Source organism: Sinocyclocheilus grahami, unplaced genomic scaffold (genome assembly GCF_001515645.1).
Source record: "Sinocyclocheilus grahami isolate Dianchi unplaced genomic scaffold, SAMN03320097.WGS_v1.1 scaffold197.1, whole genome shotgun sequence".
Lineage (NCBI taxonomy): Eukaryota > Metazoa > Chordata > Actinopteri > Cypriniformes > Cyprinidae > Sinocyclocheilus > Sinocyclocheilus grahami.
This window is the reverse complement of record NW_015505376.1, coordinates 1,096,202-1,115,630: the sequence shown is the minus strand read 5'-3', so window position 1 is coordinate 1,115,630 and position 19,429 is coordinate 1,096,202. Positions and strand designations below refer to the sequence as shown.

Below are 19,429 nucleotides of genomic sequence, written 5' to 3'. Positions count from 1 at the left end.
CATGATCCAAAATACAGGAAAAAATTAAATTTTGTGAAATTTAAACTAACAGTTTTCTATTTTAATATGCTTTAAAATATAATTTATTCCTGTGAAGCAAAGCTGAATTGTCAGCATCATTACTCCAGTCTTCAGTGTCACATGATCCTTCAGAAATCATTCTAATATGCTGATTCATAATTAATGTTGGAAACACTTGTGCTGCTTAATATTTTTTGGGACGTGTGGTAGTTTTTTCAGGGTTCTTTGATAAATAAAAAGTTAAAAGTGTTTATTCAAAATATAATTTTTGTGTTGCAATACACTACTATTCAAAAGCTTGGGGTCAGTAAATTTTCTTTATTTTTTTCTTTTAAAGAAATTATTACTTAAAAATTATTACTATAAAAAACTACTTTCATCATATTAGAATGATTTCTAAAGGATCGTGTGACACTGAAGACTGGAGTAATGGCTGAAGAAAATTCAGCGCTGTGTCACAGAAATAAATTATATTTTAAAGTATATTAAAATAGGAAACCAATATTAGAAAATGCAATAATATTTCACAATATTACTGTATTTTTGATCAAATAAATACAGCCTTGAAGAACATAAGAGACTCCATTAAAAACATAAAAAATCCTACTGATCCCAAACTTTTGAAGTATTTAAAAAATACTTTCAGTAATAATCATACATATATATATATATATATATATATATATATATATATATATATTTTTTTTTATATATATATATATACTGTATATTTTTTAATCTTTTTTTATTGACTTAAAATAATGGATTATTTTAATTCAAAGTTGCTTCTCCAACATTTTTTCTTCAGCATGACAGGCATTTAAACAGAACACGGAACAACAAAACAGAGTAGAAATCCTATTTAAACAGTAATTTTGCATAAATGACACACAAAAAGCTAAATAGCTTATATGATCATTAGTGAAAGCAGTTTGACAATGTTAAATTAGACAATATTCAGGATTGAGAATGCTGTATGTTGAACTAAACCGTCAAGATTTTCCTTGCATTCAAGGTTTCTGTGCATAAACCTATATAACCTCTGAACAGATGAGAGACAAGGAAGCAGGCATAAACGAAGGACAACACTTCAAGCAGGCAGAATAAAAGCATATTTTTGTGCATTCTTTAAAGTTTCAGTTTTCATCATATTTTTGAAGTTATCTTTTTTTTCTGAATAAAAAACTTAATTTGCCTATATTTAAGTGATTTTGCAAAAATACATCTGATTGGATAAAACATGCTCAAATATATGCACTTAAATGAGCTAAAATTGGCTGATTGAGACTAATTAGACTCTACATGATGCATCATTTATTTGTCACACAGTATAACACATCTCACACTTTCACCATGGAGATACAGAAAATTGTTAGTGCCACCTACAAAAACAGAGGTTTTATGTCTTGGTAAAATATCACCACAGCATGCCGTGAGAATAACTGTTCCTGTGTCCATCTGTGCGGGGAATATAAATCCTCTTTCGTAAATGGCCTTCGCTTCTATTTCCTACCCAACACTCTCTCATTTCATACGTGTGACTCGCACACATTGAGACGGCTCCCATGTGTCTCAATTTCCCTCTTACATCTATACTAATGTTTTCAGCCATGCACCCCCTGTCTACACAGGAATGGCTAATGTTTGCATGGTTTTCCTCTCTGCGGTCAGTCCCTGATGCTGGTCGATCTGACGGAGCTGGAATAGAGGTATCTGAGAGCCATTATTCCACACGAATGAGCTTCACGACTTCCAACCTACATTCTCCATGTTTCTTGCTTCAGAAGGGGAGACAGATGAACTGCTGTACATAGCGACTTAATAAGTGAGAGAATGGGCTTCTTGTCATGTACACAAATGCTGTATATGTGTAAATGTATGTGTGAGGCAGAGCTCAACAATAAGTGTTTTTTTTTTTTTTGCTTTGACCTGCCCACTACAAAAAAAAAAAAAAAAAAAAAAAAAAAAAAAAAAAAGTATATATATTTAGCCTGGGTAGTCAGGAAAATACATCTAAAATAATTTTGTTTCATTGACCACATGATGGAGAAGTCTTGTATTGCCTGAAGTGGTTATTAAACAGCTGACTGTACATTATGCCTTATTACATGGTATTCTTATTTACTTACTTACTGAATAAATAAATAAATATATATATATATTTTTTTTTTAATATTTTTATTGACTTAAAATAATGGATTATTTTATTATTAGTTCATTATTTAATGCTATTACAAGCTGAGAACAGAAACCAGCTGATTGTTCACTCTGGTTTATTACATTGTAAAAAAAAGAATGAATTAATGAATGAATAAGTTCTTCTTTGATTTGAGTAGAACATTTTATTGTGTAAAAATAACAGATTATTATTATAATTTTTAATATTAAAATTGTCATTATTATTATTATTATTATTTTATACTGCTAAAGGCTGTCTGGGGGGGGGGGGGGGGGGGGGGGGGGGGGGGGGGGGGGGGGGGGAGTATGATCCAGCTGACTGTACACTGTATTTTTACACAGCAACTAACTTTTGTTTAAATGAACATTTTTATTTTATTTAAAATGTCTTTTTTTTGTTATTAGTTTATTATTTTATACTGCTAAAGCTACTTAAAGGGAATACAGTCCAGCTGACTGTACACTGTCTTATTTCACAGCAGCATTCTAAATAAATAAATACATATTATTTTTATTTGAAAATATTTCTATTTACAATAACTGAATAATCTATTTGCATTTAAAATAACTGAATGACTGAATAGTTTATTATTTTATACAGCCAAGAAAAATAGTCCATTACAATGCAGAAAACAATCAGTTATATAAATAATGCCACAACAAAAAATAATTATTTAAATAATTGGATGAAATTATTTGAAAATAATTGTGTAATGATTTATAATTTTATTTCCAGGTCAGCAAGCCATGCTTCCTGTTGAAAACTCATTTGACTTCCCCTCAGACAATCTTTATTCTCTCCTTTGAGACACTGGGAGGCTGAGGGAAAAGCTAAAGAACAAAACAAAATGAGAGAGAGAGAGTAGGTGACAAGAGAGAGAGCGAGTAAAAGAGAGAGAGCGAATAAAAGAGAGAGAGCAAATAAAAGCAAAAAGGAGACAAGCTGTCCTTTCATCTACCTGCGATGAAAAAAACACACACTAAATAGATTCTGTCCTTCAGAGGTCTTTATGGTAATAACTGAAATCTGACAGCAAAGCTATAAATGCCCTCTTTAACCACAGTAATCACAAAAAATATTCACATTGACCGATCTTCTGTAAAAACACCCCACCGACAACTATTCTATGTCACCCCGCTGAGATGTTTATGGTAATTTATCTTATGGGATTGTAACACGGTTTCAGTCTGGAAGACAGTCCAGATCTATCATATGGTAAACACAGAGCAAAATGGCCTATTACAGTATGTTATAAAACAGTGACCCACCTTCAAGGCCTTCATAAGTAACAGAGACAATCACTACTGTTGTGCAGAGGACTGTATGTGAACAACAATTTTGAGTTATATAACATCTCTTTATTTCCTGTTGGGGAAGTAATGACATTATCCTCACAACAGCTCTACAATTTTTCACTTGAAGGACTGGATAAAGGAAAAGAAGGTAATATTATTTTCACTTGAAAAGGTGTGTGGCATTAGATTCCAAATGGTCGAAATGTCAAGCTTTGCCCATCCTATAAAAGCTCTCAGTTACACAAACTCATGCTGAGGTGTTCTGAGAAGAACAGTGTGACATCTTTTAAAGATTCACACGAACAGAAGGAAGTCTTTCAGCGCCCCTTAATTTTCAGCTTTCCCTACAGATTTAATCCTCCCTCAACAAAGAAACACAAATACAACCTAAAAGTGTCAAGGGGAAAGTTAGCAGTAAAGGCTAACAGTGTAGTTGCATATCAATACAGTGAGATGTAACATATTTAAAGTAACAAAACTTAACTACATTTTTAAGTAGTGTTTCCAAAAAAGTTTTTCCGGTAACAAGTCTTATTCATTCTAATGAATTGGTTCATTCAAACAGCTTATGTAAATGAACTGAATCAAAACCAGTGGTGTAATGTAATGAAGTAATAATACTTCGTTACAGTACTTAAGTATTTTTTGGTAGTATCTGTACTTTACTTGAGTTTTTATACTTCAGCCAACTTTTACTTTTACTCCACTACATTTCCTAATTAAAATCTATACTTTTACTCCGATACATTTCCCTGAAGCATATTAGTTACTTACTACAAAAATAGTCAGAAATCATAAAAACACAGACTGCAGGAAAGCATGTTTGATGAATCAGTGGTCTGGCTTTTGCAAGTTAGACTCCTAAAAACACCTTTGCTCATGTGCAAACAAGTGCGCGCACAACCGTGGATGAAGTCGAGGGGTGTGCGATACAGCATCGTCTACGATAATATGGTAAGTGTTGTTGTAAAGATGTGCGATCTAACATTATCAAGTAGGCTATATCACCAAATCACACAGTGCACGCACGTTGATTTATTAGTCTATTAAAACTCAAAATTCAAGGCATTCTAAATTGTAGACAGCAAAAATGCTTCTGTATGCTTTTTATATTTATATAATTTAATATAGTTAACAATCTAACTTAAATCACACAAAAAGCACAGATTTTCTGCAGATATCAGCATGATAACACATTTAATAATCATTTTATACAAGTTCAGTAAAGTTAGCAATAAGTGCCTTACATTTTAGACATAACATGGCTTGTTTTTGCCCAATTCTGCCAACGAAAATAGTTCCAAACAAAGATCACAGCACTGTTTTGCGTCTCTGAGCAATGGACGGTGTTTACTTATTGAATGAATCAGCTTTTTGAACGAATCGGTTGAAGAAATGATTCAGTGATTCACTCATTAACACAGTCAAATGCTTCGTTCCTGAATGAATCAGCCATTTGAATGAATCATTGAATCTCAATGACTCACTCATTAACAGTCACTTGCTGTCGGCAACTGGCGGTTTTAAATTCACATTTTGACTATTTTTTGTTTTAAATCCTTTCAAATATCAGTATTCAACGTTTTATGTCAAAAACAAAACATTATTTATGCATCTGTAACTGCAGGTTAAATGCATCCATGTCCCCTCTGAGATACATTAAACTGTGTAAATACATCTAAATGCTATTTCAGATGCAGATTCCAGAAATGTTTTCTTATGTTGGAATGAAAGACACTAAGTAGTGGAAGAAGTGCTTCTTATGCTTACCCAAAAATACAAAATGGAAGAAAGAGTTAAAACTGAACACAATCTTGCTACTCAAGCTGTGTATGAACTTTTTATTTATTTGCTTCTTTTCCATTTTGCATGTACTTGTACTTTTACTTTCAATACTTAAGTACGTTTAAGATTTAAAAAATACTTTTCGTACTTAAGTACAATAAATATCACATACTTTAAGACTTTTACTCAAGTAATATTCTAAACGGTGACTTCAACTTCTGCCAAAGTCAGTTTCTGGTAAGATATCTGTACTTTTACTTGAGTATGGTTTTCAGGTACTTCATACACCACTGATCAAAAAAATGACTGATGGTTTCAAGCTTTAGGTATTTGTTAAGCAGAATATTTAGTTACATGCTACTTTGTTATATGAAGTTTTTATATATTTACTATAATACATTTAGTTATATAAACTTGAGTGTATTCTAGTTTAGTTGTTTTAGTGAACATTTATGATTTCTATTTTTATTCTATTATCCTGTGTTATCCTAAGATCTTTCATTCATTAAAAGAGATTAAAGGGATACTTTAATCATAGGACAGCCCTAATATATGCAATAAGTATATTTAATAAGTATATTAAAACAGTTTTGGGTCAGTAAGATTTCAGTTAAAAAGGGTTAAAAAAGGTTGCTGTGTTTACTTTATTTTGTGTATTTTTGCAAGCTATAGTAGCTTCAAAAAACTCTTTTTCAGTATGAAAAGCAGTTAAAAAACAAAACAGTGACAAAATGTAAAGCAAACTCATTATCTGCCATGGGACTTTAAAAACGCAAAATGCAGTCGCTTAATTTTAATGGTCTGAGGTGCATCAGCTATCTTCAAAGACTCATCAAAGTGAATTTGAACAGTACATGCAGCATTACATGACTGAGCTGTATACATTTTTATAGGTCTCTTCAGGTGCTAGCGAGACTCCCTTTAAGTGCTCTACGAAGTTCTTGTCAAAAATCAAAATGCTGTTGTGATTACCCTCTCGAAATGCGGCTCCTTCCCTGGCCTGATGACTAACTTTAATATTTGGCCTTGATTCCAACCCCTACAGCAATATCAAGGGAGCAGAATAGTAATGGACCATAAAGTCATCCCATTCTGCTGCCATTACCAAAAATGAGAGTCTGAGCTCCTAAATCACTCAGGGCCACAGCGGGTGTCCATTAAACAGGCTTTAATGAATTACCCATAACCTCTGGGAAGACACTGCCTTCAATGACATCTCTCACACAAAGCGTGCTTTTCAACGGACACAAAAATCGTATCCAGCAAAGCAGCAGGAGCCTTGACCATCTGAGCTGAAGGGTCTCTACAGCATCACTTTGCGCTGGATGTGTCGTAATCTGAGGTTAGCAGGGCTTCTGTTGCAAGTGCCATCATCTGTAGAGGTGCTTCTGAAGATGAGGGAAGCAGTATCCCGGCTGGTGCAACAAAAACTGAATCGAAAAGTTTGAATGTGCGCGGCTATGAGGTTCTAACCCCGAAGTCCACTAGAGAACAACACTAGAGCTAAAAGCTCTGAATGAATCACTCAGATATGGCAGAAACACCCCCGTAGTGCAAGAAACGCTTCTGTTCTCTTGTCAAACGAAATCTTTATATATTATTTTTTTTTAAATCTTGCTTTCAAAACAATTCTTCATAAGTGGATCTTGCAAGTAGTTAAGGATTTCATTAAACTGATCAGTTTTTAGTAACTATTCAACAGCCTTTTCAAATTAATTAATACCGGCTTGTTCACATTAAGAAAGATAACTACCATAATAACTATATAACTATATTAGCATACACACCAACATACAATTACAGTCTGTTTATATATATATATATATATATATATATATATATATATATATATATATATATATATATATATATATATATATATAAGAGCCATTATCCACAAATGGAGAAAACTTGGAACAGTGGTGAACCTTCCCAGGAGTGGCCGGCCTACCAAAATTACTCCAAGAGCGCAACGACGACTCATCCAGGAGGTCATAAAAGAACCCAGAACAATATCTAAAGAACTGCAGGCCTCACTTGCCTCAATTAAGGTCAGTGTTCATGATTCAACAATAAGAAAGAGACTGGGCAAAAACGGCATCCACGGGAGAGTTCCAAGGCAAAAGCCACTGTTGACCAAAAAGAACACAAAGGCTCGTCTCTCATTTGCCAGAAAATATCTTGATTATCCCCCAAGACTTTTGGGCATATATTCTGTGGACTGATGAGACAAAAGTTGAACTTTGTGGAAGGTGTGTGTCCCGTTACATCTGGCATAAAACCAACACCGCATTTCATAAAAAGATCATCATACCAACAGTCAAACATGGTGGTGGTATTGTGATGGTCTGGGGCTGCTTTGCAGCTTCAGGACCTGGACGACTTGCCATAACTGATGGAACCATGAATTCTGCATTCTATAAGAAAATCCTGAAGGAGAATTTCCAGCTGTCAGTTTGTGACCTCAAGCTCAAGCGCACTTGGGTTCTGCAGCAGGACAATCATCCCAAACACACCAGCAAGTCCACCTCTGAATGGCTCAAGAAAAACAAAATTAAGGTTTTGGATTGGCCAAATCAAAGTCCGGACTTAAATCTGATTGAGATGCTGTGGCATGACCTTAACCAGTCCTTTCATGCTCGAAAACCCTCCAATGTGGCTGAATTAAAACAATTCTGCAAAGAAGAGTGGGCCAAAATTCCTCCACAGCGATGTGAAAGACTCATTGCCAGTTATCGCAAAATTTGATTGCAGTTGTTGCTGCAAAGGGTGGCACAACCAGTTATTAGATTTAGGGGGCAATTACTTTTTCACGTAGTGCCAGGCAGGTTAGGACAGCTTTTTTCCCTTGATAAATGAAATCATCATTTACAAACTGCATTTTGTATTTACTTGCATTATCTTTGTATAATATAAAAATTTGTTTGATGATCTGAATCTTTTAAGTGTGACAAATATGCAAAAAAAAGATAGATAATCATAGAATTACAACGGTTATTAAAACTTTATAGATACAGTTATCGTTATACTTACTGTCTTTGGTGTGAACGGGCCTTAAGTTGTGCAACACTTAGTTACCACTTAAATAGATGGTTTGTTGAAAAATTCAGATTCAGTTTAAGTTCTATTAACTTTCTAGAAGATGTTTTTCAGTCATGTGCAGTGTTGGGGAAAGTAAATTTTGAAAGTGATGCACAATATTGCGTTGTTTTATAAAAATTAACAACATTACTTTTTATGGAAAGTAGTGCATTACCGTTACTTTTCTGTTACTTTTTTTCTGTTCATTTTTAATAACAAAAAACCCAAAGGTTATATTTTTGGAAACCGTAAGGGCCCTTTTATGGTGGCCCAGCAGTACACACAACACAACGATATCGCCACAACACAATGAAATTAGCACATAACAATGAAAACTAGCCACAACACAATGAAATTAGCACAATACAATGAAAACAAGCTGCAACACAATGAAATTAGTGCAACACAACGGAACCTAGCCACAACACAACGGTAAAAAGTCCCAACACAACGGAAACAAGCCACAACACAATGGAAACAAGCTGCAAAACACAACAGAAACAGGTTCATAACAAAAACAAACAATGAAGCACAAGATAACCATTCGTTTTGAAAAAGGAAAAATACCTAATTTATTTGGGTTACAACACAAGTAAACAATATTCGTCTATAATAAAATTTATAATTTATAAAGTTGTAATAAAAAAAGAGGACTGGATTAAAACTAGGGCTGCCCCGACCAGAGATTACCATGAATGTGTCGGGGGGAAATAGTAAGGAGATATTTGAATTATTTATTAATTCAACTAGATTATTAACTAGTTTTCTGTGTCAGTGTCCCAAAGATGAAGTTGACAATCCTGACTCGCCGTCTCCTCGGACGTGCCGTTAGAGAGAAATGCATCTTTACGGATTACATAATGAAAGAGTTTTTGTTTTCAATTTGAATGATTTTGTTTAAAAAAAATTTAAGCTTTCTATAGACATATTTATCACGTCTGTGAGGCAAGTATTCACTGAGATCGGTTCATTTTTGTGAAGCTCCAGTTCAAGACCGAGACGTCATAAAGCGCATCCTGTTTGTTTTCTTTATTTTACAAAAGCACAACGTTTTGTTGTGAATGCACACAAATAAAAGTAGACCCTTTGCAGTGTATAATAATGTACTACTCTTATCTTTATGAGCAAAAATGATGGCGCATTTTAAGTCGTTTCCACTGTTATTAAAAAAAAATGCAAGTGATCGCACTGGTGCCTCCATGTCCTGTAGAGCACGATTTAGCTTCCACAAATGACTGGATAAGTGCCTAACAGCGCATATTTATCTAGGTTAAACATTTAAAATAACATTGTGATATGCTTGGAGTTTTTAGGCACAGATGTTACAGGTAATAATTTGATCAAAAATTCATGGCACCAAATGATTTTTAAGTCAGTTAATAAGTTGAAACGACTTTCACAGTCAATTGGATTCAACTTAACTTATAATGCTTTGCTTGTAATTTCATTGTAGGCTTAGGCTATTTTTCAATGAATTTTAATGAATATACAAATTAATAAAATTATTTTATTTATTTTCAACACTGCAGCACCCCTACTTCCCGCGGTACTGGCCACAACACAACAAAACAAACCACAAACACAATGGAAACAAACTACAAACTTAGTACTTAGTACAAACGTTTTTAGTACATTTTCTCTCCTGCAGTTTTTCCAACATGAAGTTACTTTTTTCATCAAGTAGCAGTATAGAGACCAAAAGCTACATTAGAACACTACAAGTGAATGTTAATCACTAAACACAACTTAGAAGAGACTTTATTAAAAGCACTAAATAGAACTAATGCAGTTATGAATTCTAATGAGCAATTATTTACATGTCCCCATAAGTCACAATGCTTTGAGCTAAAACAAAAAATTTAATTATTTAAATCACAAGGGCTTGTGTATTTCCCTAGCCACAAAGCTCATAGAAGATGCAACAATATGAAATTCATAGTACTTAGTCTTAATAGACAGCAAACAAACTTTCCAAGTTTACAAAATCTTTTCAGAAAATCCACTAAATGGAGAATCTTATGCAATTATTTTGCAAGAACAAAAACACAACTCATAAATGCATTAATTATTAAAGAAGAAAATATGGTTAATGGCTAAATTAATTAATTTGTCTTTCTCATGGACTGAGCATTGAGGTCCATGAGGTCCACAGCCTTTTAATTCTACGTTCAACACCAAATGTAACACTGTAAGCTCTCAGTTTTCAGTTTGAGTAGGAGCAGGTCAACGCTTTCAGAGAAAACAAGTAGTCATGCCCTTAGTGTAGCTGAACATTTCGTGGCTTGTTATCTCAAATAACTGTAATACATGAACACAAGCCAGGAGTTGCGGTGCTTTCCTTGGCAGCCCATCATGATTACCTCACCCTGGCATTTTTTCTGGTTATGCATTCATTAATATATTCCCAAAGGTTTTATAAACACATACTCTGGAACTCTTCTCAATGTACACACATCTGCCATGCCTTATGTGTGTGTGTATGAGCACTGTTTATGAGGGTTATAAGTGTCATTTAGCTGCTGGTGGTAAGTTGGTTAAGGTTAAGTGTCTTGGCAGGTCTTTTTCCCAAGAGGAGGCACTGAATGGAGTAACTCCAGTCTAAACATGTGGAATTCTCTTACGCAGAACTTAACTGTACATCAGCCTTAGGCTATTGTGAGAAGATGAACTCACACTTCTGCACTTGTTATCTGGAAACATTCACTAATATGTAAACACTTCTGTGGTTGTGAATAATCCATAAAATATTGAGAACAATTAAGACTGACTGAGAGAAGAGAGGGGTGAGAAGAGTCACATTTTTAAGTGAATTGAGTTTTTACAAAATAGGAACGTAAATACATATATATATATTTTGAAAAAAATTATTAATAATAATTAATAAATAATTTAATTATGAATTATTATTTAATAAATTAATAATTTGAAAGAGATTAATACTTTTTATTTAGCAAGGACACATTCAATTTATCAAAAGTTATTAAAAGTTATTATTCAAACTTTCTATTCATCTAATAATCCTGAAAAAAATTATCATGGTTTCCACAAAAATATTAAGCAAGCAGAAAGTCTCGGTTACGTATGTAACCCTCGTTCCCTGAAGGAGGGAACGGAGACGTCACGTCGGAGGACCGACGAAATTGGGATCTCGCTTAGAGGGACCAATCTACTTTGAGTGTAAACTAAACGAGCCAATGCACATTGGCATGCGATTATTGCATCTTATAAAGACGTAACATCAAGTTTGCCAAGCAATGTCGTCTTTAAAAAGACGCACCCGAAATTGCTCTTTTAGGCGCACAGGGGAGATGATCATCTGCAACACCAACAGGGGGTAGTGCAGCCTGATGTGTGCAACCCACTCGACATGGGAAACCACCACCGCTGAAGCGCCGTCCACCAACACGAAGAGCTCTCCAAGAGCGCGCTGAACTCGTTCAGTCTTTTCTCTCAGTAGAGTAGTCAGGAGCAGAACGATGTGATCGCTCGGCTCCGAAGCGAAAAGCTGAATATGCGCTGCACCTGCTGCCTACTTATACTCACGCTGTGATCAGCAGCAGCTGGATGCAATAATCGCATGCCAATGTGCATTGGCTCGTTTAGTTTACACTCGAAGTAGATTGGTCCCTCTAAGCGAGATCCCAATTTCACGTCGAGAGTGACCGACTGAAAGGGAACAACAGTTTTTTTTAAAACATTGATAATACTTAGAAATTATTATTATAATGACAAATGTTTCTTGCCATGCCAGGAAGTCACATTTTAAAACATAATAAAAAAAGAAAACAGTTTCAATATATAAAAGGCATATGTTTTCATCATCATCATCGCAATACTTCTTAGAAAGAGTTATATGTTTGATAAAGCTGTTCAACAAAGCTCATTCCTGTAGTTTATAAATGCATTATCCAGAGTGAGCGACTAAAACTGGATTTTCAAAAACAAATAATCAGCTAAAATGAAAAGAAATAGTCTGCTGTGATACATTTCTATTATATTTACTATTACAAAATTAAATAAATAAATAGGACCTACCCAGAAACTGGTCTCTATTGTACTCGATATTTCTAAACCCCCAAAGGCAACATTATTCAAACTCATACAGGAAATTACAAAAGTGATTACTGGTAGTTTATCTCTCAGAAAATGTTTCTCTCGTTATCACACTCAAAACTCAAGGGAGTCTGGGCAAAGCTAAGTGTAATGAGACAAAACAAGACTAATAAACACAACACCAACAGATGCGACAAATATGCATGTTGTATAATTTGTGTGTTCATTACTTGTTCTTTTTCATAGTGCATATGGGGCTGTCACGCAGCTTCTAGAAATTTCACTTTGAAAATGTCACCTATTTATAGAACAGTCAGAGTTTTTTTTTTCTTTTTTACTAATTTAAAAATACCTATAACTATTTTGTTGATAGACATATTTATGTTTGTGATGTTCATTTATTAAATAATACAGATAATTTAATTGTTCACACTATTGATATTAATAATATTTATATATAATTTGAATTCTTATCATATAATTATGTATTATTTATGTATAGTTAAAAAAAATTACCCATATAATAATATAAACAAACTTAAATGCAAATGTAAGCATTTAACCATTATATTCAAAAAACGTGTCTGTGGTGACATTTCTCCAAAACTATATTACATTGCTTGTTGTTTCAAGTGAGTGGTGCGAAAAACATGTTCCATTTCATCTGAAACAATTGAATATGAATTTGGCACAATTTTATTATGTTAGTTGCTGAAAAATTACACGTTCAGTGAGTGGCGCTAAAAGGTTAATACTTTATTGCGTTTGAAAATATTGTTCCACCTACACTAAACCCTGCCATAAACCTAATCGACTGATAGTGTTAAAAAGCAAACATAAAGATAAAAGAAAAAAACGCATTTGCTGAAGCAACTATGCCATTTTAGTTTGCTTCCACTAAAATGGATTTGAAAGTTTTGAACAGTTTTATTATATCTTTTGTTTCACAGGACTCGTACTGAGTGCTCCTCATCACAAGTGCAATTCTGTACCAGGTGAGCCACTGAGCAAGTTTACTATGTCAGAAAAGCCATACATATGGAGCTGGTTATGTGATGCAAATGTCAAAATGTATTGGTTTACAAATCATGTACTACAGTAAAAGTGTTTTGAGGTCATAAAATATTGTGCAATGAAATGCAATTAAAACTGAAAGTGCAACTGCAGTAAATTGTACAGGTATGTTTGCAGAGTTTTGCAAAAATGTAGATATAGACACACATTTTTCAGTAAGCCTATGTTGGTTGTATCACATAAAAACAATGTGAATCTAAACTTATCATACAGGCCCATGATTTCTACAGACCAGTTACAGTTCACATTCATAGTACGCCAACTTCTTCAAAACTCCTACACCACTGAGCTTATTAAAGCTGTTTGTTTTAAAGTCAAGGTCAAAGGTCATAGTCCAGAGCCATCACAATCGGGCAGAAAATCCTCCTTTTGCAAAAACGGCAGGCCGCTGACACAATAAAGCTAAACTTTTCAGTCATGTATCTGTCACTTCAGTCCCAATGCAACAACACCCCCTGTGCCCTCTGCAGGATTTAACAGGAGGAGGGGCACTTGCTTTTTCACGATGAGCCCCGGCCTCCGCAGAAAACTTGCTGGAGATTATTCTTGTTGACAGCTCGCATTAGCAGATCAAAGGCAAACAGTTGGGCTACATTACTATTCCTTCTAATGTCTTCAGTCAGAGCAGTCGTTTGGCACACCTTTAACATTTAATGCACGTAGGAGGCGGCCCACTTTCACCCACTCAGAGCTACAACCCTTCATAACCACTAAAGACAAGCTTTTAGATGACCAAAGTTTGATTCAGTTTCAAAGAAAAGGTGAAGTTGATCCTTAAAGGTGAAGTGTGTAGTTTCTTCAAACAATTTGTTTGTCTGAACAATGGAAGATTTTGGTGATCTTGGTCATGCAGCAATTACAAACTTCACATTTATTATCAGAAAAGCATAAAAACCTCCATGTTCCTTTATATAATTTAAAAAGGAAGCAAAAACTGTCTAGCATTGAAGTGAAGATGGATTGCACAGTGCAGTATATCTGGTACACAGTACAAAACCAATGTCCTCAAAACTGTTTGTTTATTTTCTTTTGTTTAATCTGAGAGCCTTCCTCTCAATGGGCAATTCCTAGAGGAAATAGTGTTTTTATTTTATGAAACAAAATGAACAATTCGAAAAGCAAATGCTATCGAGAAGCTAAAACCCAATGATGTAAATGTGAGCCCTTTCTAAATCTAGGCCTGACAAACTGCATCAACTGTAACATCAGTGGGAGTTTGCTGGAGATTTGAGCTGTCAGGGGTAATGAATGTCTCCTAACTAGGACAGGCCATGTAAATAGAGCACAGAGGATGGTGCAGACTGGGAGACGGTCCTCTGGGATGTCCGTGTGTGTGTGTGTGTGTTTTGGTGTTTGAGTGGGTGGACAGACCTGTGGCCTACAGGCGCGCAACTCACCCAAGTTCCATTTAAGCCCAGAAGTGGTGGTTAGACAAGGGCTGCCCACAGGAACCAGACTACACCATTTTCCTTCCAAGCCAGTGTTCACGTTCAGATGGTGCTGTCTGCCCTGTAAGTGTGAGCAAAAGAGTAGGAGATGGTCATAGAATGGAATGAGACTCTATTTGAAAAAATCTAGTAGAGGTTGGAAAATAACGAATATAAAATGAAAATAATGAATATAAAATTTATGAATATAAAAAAAACACAGGTTTTAAGATATTTTTGATGAAATCCGAGAGCTTTCTGACCCTGCATAGATAGCAACGTAACTACCACGTTCAAGGCCCAGAAAGGTAGTAAGGACATTGTTAAAATGTGTCGTGGTACTCTCGTGAACGCGCGGCGAAGACTGAGAGGGAAGAGAAGAAATTGTTGAATAAAGTCGTTATTTCTGTTTTCTTTGCACATATAAAAGTATTCTCGTAGCTTCATAAAAATTACAGTTGAACCACTGATATCACATGGACTTATAATGACTTATACTGTCTTTTTACACGTTGCATTGCATCGTGCCACATAAATATAAAACCCTGTCTGCATTTGTGATTGGAGAAATGACAAACAACAAGTGCTACTCTACACTGCTCAAAACTCGCGTTTGAATCGTCACGTTTTTAAATTCTTTAAATATAAAAAACGTACTTACAGTCTGTGAGTCAGAACAGCCGGCATTGTAGTCTACTCTACCAGGATCAGGAAACAGTCCTCCATAAAATGCACAGGACCCATCTGAATATTTGGGTTGAACTGTTCTGGAACAGTGTTGTAAATACAACTTAACCACTGATTTCTAGTCGTGTCCTCTTTTGGAAGGCCAAACAAAGTAGTTTTGCTTTCACAACGAAACACAGCGTCACACATGGCGGGCTTGAGTGAGCGGAGGCCGGCGGCTAGAGTGAGAGTAGAGTAGCTAGAGGCAGCAACAATACTACAGCGAGAATAAAAGTTATGCCTTCTTTCTTTGCGTGAACATTTGGGCGGCATTATGCAAATCTTCCCACATCGTGATGTAGACATGTGGGGGCGTGTTAGAACGAGCCGTTTTAGGTAGGCGTGGTTGACTCTTAACTTTTATAAAGAATATCTCTACAGATCTTCTTTATGCACCAAGAGCTTGTAACACTCCAAAGAGAAAGGAAAAGTTGAAATTGCATCATATGACCCCTTTAAATACGTCTGGGGCAGCTGGTAGATTTAGAATTGATTATAAATGTAATATTTATGTAATATTATGCCGAGAGATACTTCACATCTATGCTCCTCTACCGCAGACCTGCAAGAATGGAGAAATAAACTGTCAGAAAAGCTGAATTTTAAAACTTTCTCACCCGCAGAGGCACTGGCAACCCACCATTTGTAATGTTGTTCTCAGTTCTTCATCACAGACAACAGTCTAGTTCAATACTGTGATAATTTCAATTATCACATTTCTAAAGTGGTGTCTTGTTGTCGACATACACACGCACTTACTTACTTAAAAGATGAATGACGAAGCTTCTAAAATTACAGATATTCTTGCAAGTGGGCTAGATGTTCCAAGAACTATTGTTTAAGTAATAATTACCACCTATTACATTTGGTAAGTTAGATGCTATTTATAAATGTTTTATTTTAATCTAAACATGCGCTGTGCAAACATCAAAGTTTGATTATTCAAAACTTCTTCTGATCTGTCTCTGAAAAGCCAGGAATAGCAGTAAATGAGTGCTGCACAGACAGAGAACTGAATTCATGTTTTATAAGTCTGCTTTATGAGGGACTGAAGTAGTCAAGGACATCTTTATATAGACTGAGATGCATTCATTTAATTTTTTGGCCCATTACAAGAGCCGATAGATTAAGATTTTCACAATCATCTCAATGTCCTATATTCTCTATGAGCCTCAGCGGTTTATTAAATATTCTCATGCAGAATGCAAAGTAATGCAGCCAGAGCAATTCTGTAAGGTTTCTTATTAGTTGGACAAAATTACAATGTCTTACTATTTTCTATACATGTGTGCAAAATTCAAAACAAGGGCTTTTCATGTACTATATCGTGTTACTGTGCAAATATGACCTGGTCTGATCTCTAAAGCATCATAAAATACACACACACACACATCTGTCACAAGCCTTTATTTGCTTTATATAGTAGTGTTGAATGAAAATGCTGACAATGCATTCAGAATTTTTGGGATCAAGAGCTGTGACCTTTCAAAATTGCACAAACAGGAAACAATGCAGAAGAGGCAGTAAAGTGTCTCTGCAGTTGTTAATTGTTTAATATCACCATTGATCATTAAGTGCCGCAATCAAGATGACAAAAGCACAAACACTGATTACTGCATGCTAATGAGAGGGAGAGAAGTGTTTACCTCTTGGAGGAGGACAGCAAGAGAACGGTCCTGTATAACCACCACAGGCAGGTCGGTCATCTTCTGGGCATGAAACAAGGTCTCCACCGTGGCCATGATCTGGTCAAAGCGGCCTCCAAGACCACCCAGGGTTACGATGGTATCTATCTGCAAAAAATGGTAGATGAGTAAACAAATAAAATAACCACAGAATGAACAAATTAACAGATGAATGAGAGATTGTGAGTTATGTTGCTCAAAAAAATTAACGTACAAACAACTATTCAAACGAATGAATGAACAGATGAACGAGTAAACAAATTAGTGACAATGTGAGCAAATGGCTGAGAATCTACAGAACAGATGTTCGTAAAGTGCTACACAAATGAACAAACAAGTGAGCAAACAAACAAACAAATTAACAAATGAATGAATAATCAAATTGTTTTTTATGTAACTCCAGGATAAATGGTCCATATTTTTCAGAAAGTACTATTGCACCAACAAATGAACGAATGAACAAACAAACACATTAAATCAACAAACAAACAAATTAATTAGTGTGTGTGTGTGTAATCAAAGCAGCGTACATTGGGTTGATTCTTCATGCAGTTCCAGATTGTTTTAAAAGTGCTAATGCAACAAAAAAACAAACAAATAAATGAATGAACAAACAAAAAACGAATTAAATCAACAAACTAACAAATTAATTAGTACGTGTAAGATGTGGACACATTTTTTACACAACGCCAGAATATATGTTTTAAATGTGATATCGCACCAATAAATGAATGAACAAACAAACATACAAATAAATGAATTAATGAACAAACAAACAAACAAATCAGCAATTGTGGGAGAAGAGCAGTGGATTACGATTTTTTATGCAACCCAAGGGTAAATGTTCTCAAAGTCTTGAATGGACAAATAAATTAACGAATCAACAGATGAATGAGCAAACAAGCAAAAGAATGAGTGATTGTGGGAGCAAAACAAGTAGATTGATATTGTTTTATGCAACTGCAGGATAAATGTTTTAAAATGAACAAACAAACATGCAAATGAACGAATGAACAAACAAATGAACAAACGGTCAAACAAATCAATGATTGTGGGTGCAAAGTAGTGGATGAAGTTTATTTATGCAACCCCAGAATAAATATTTTAAAAGTGCTGTTGCTTCAACAAACGAATACACAACTAAACAAATGAATGATTAAACGAACGGACAAACAAATGAGTGATTGTGGTACGTAGATTCTGCAAGTTGATGATAAATGTTCTGAAAGTGCTTTTGCAAAGTTGCACCGTAGCCTTTCCCTTCCCACTGCAGCCAAAAATTATGTCCTTCTTCACTAAACAACAGAGTCATACACTATGGAAAGTATTCAGAGGGAACAGTGCAGACCGGAAAATGTCGACTTGGCAGAATGTCTTTGATATTTGCTCCCGGGACCATTTGTCTGAATACTGCAATGCACCCATCACCCTGTGAGATCCAACAACGCTACGAGACAAAAAACTCTTTAAAATGCACAGAGGGTAATCAACACTTCACTGCCAGCCCCCACTGGCTCATTTAAATAGCGGGACTTAAGAGACATCTGACACATAAATTGTTCTTGTTACAGTGCCTCTGTAATTATGTGGACTGATTGCAAAACTTTTTTAAAAAGCGAAGCAGAAATGATATGTTCGCAACTTGTACTTGGAATCTGAGGGTCAAAGTACGTCTTCACATTACCTGCAAAGTCTAATACGTCAGTTCAAACTTTTTCAGCAAAAACGCAAAAAAACTAATTGGAGACACCAACGTCTCACAGTGCCATTTCTGTAACTATTGGCATAATGTCTGGTACACTTTTCAACTAATTCTGTCCAATAAACGCTCAATTAGACAGGAAAAACCATGGATCAGACTTGCTGCTTTTGGTTTGCAACATGCATCAAATAGTCCATAAATGTTGACTGGCATTCTGTTGGTGTGTCTTCTCAGGCTAAAACCAACTGGAGATAAAGGTTTAAAAGAAGCAGATACATAAACATTTTAATAGTTGTATTTGTGTTTTAGACATCTAAAGACTGACAGAGAGTCTTGTCTTTTGTGAAGACACAAAAGGTAGCACTGAGATACAGAGGTGAATATAAACACAATAGGAAAAA

The 19,429-nt window shown here is 35.1% G+C and overlaps 1 protein-coding gene across 1 annotated transcript in view; it reads right to left on the bottom strand.

The window, feature by feature from the left end:
- The window catches only part of tpk1 (thiamin pyrophosphokinase 1), a 70,098-nt gene that overhangs the window by 17,108 nt on the left and 33,561 nt on the right, over positions 1 to 19,429 (bottom strand). Inside the window, exons 7-8 of the mRNA XM_016285452.1 lie at positions 17,288 to 17,434; positions 14,886 to 14,997 (exon numbers count right to left, since the gene is read on the bottom strand). Of these exons, the coding sequence (XP_016140938.1) occupies positions 14,886 to 14,997; positions 17,288 to 17,434 (259 nt within the window). The remainder of the gene's footprint in view (positions 1 to 14,885; positions 14,998 to 17,287; positions 17,435 to 19,429) is intronic.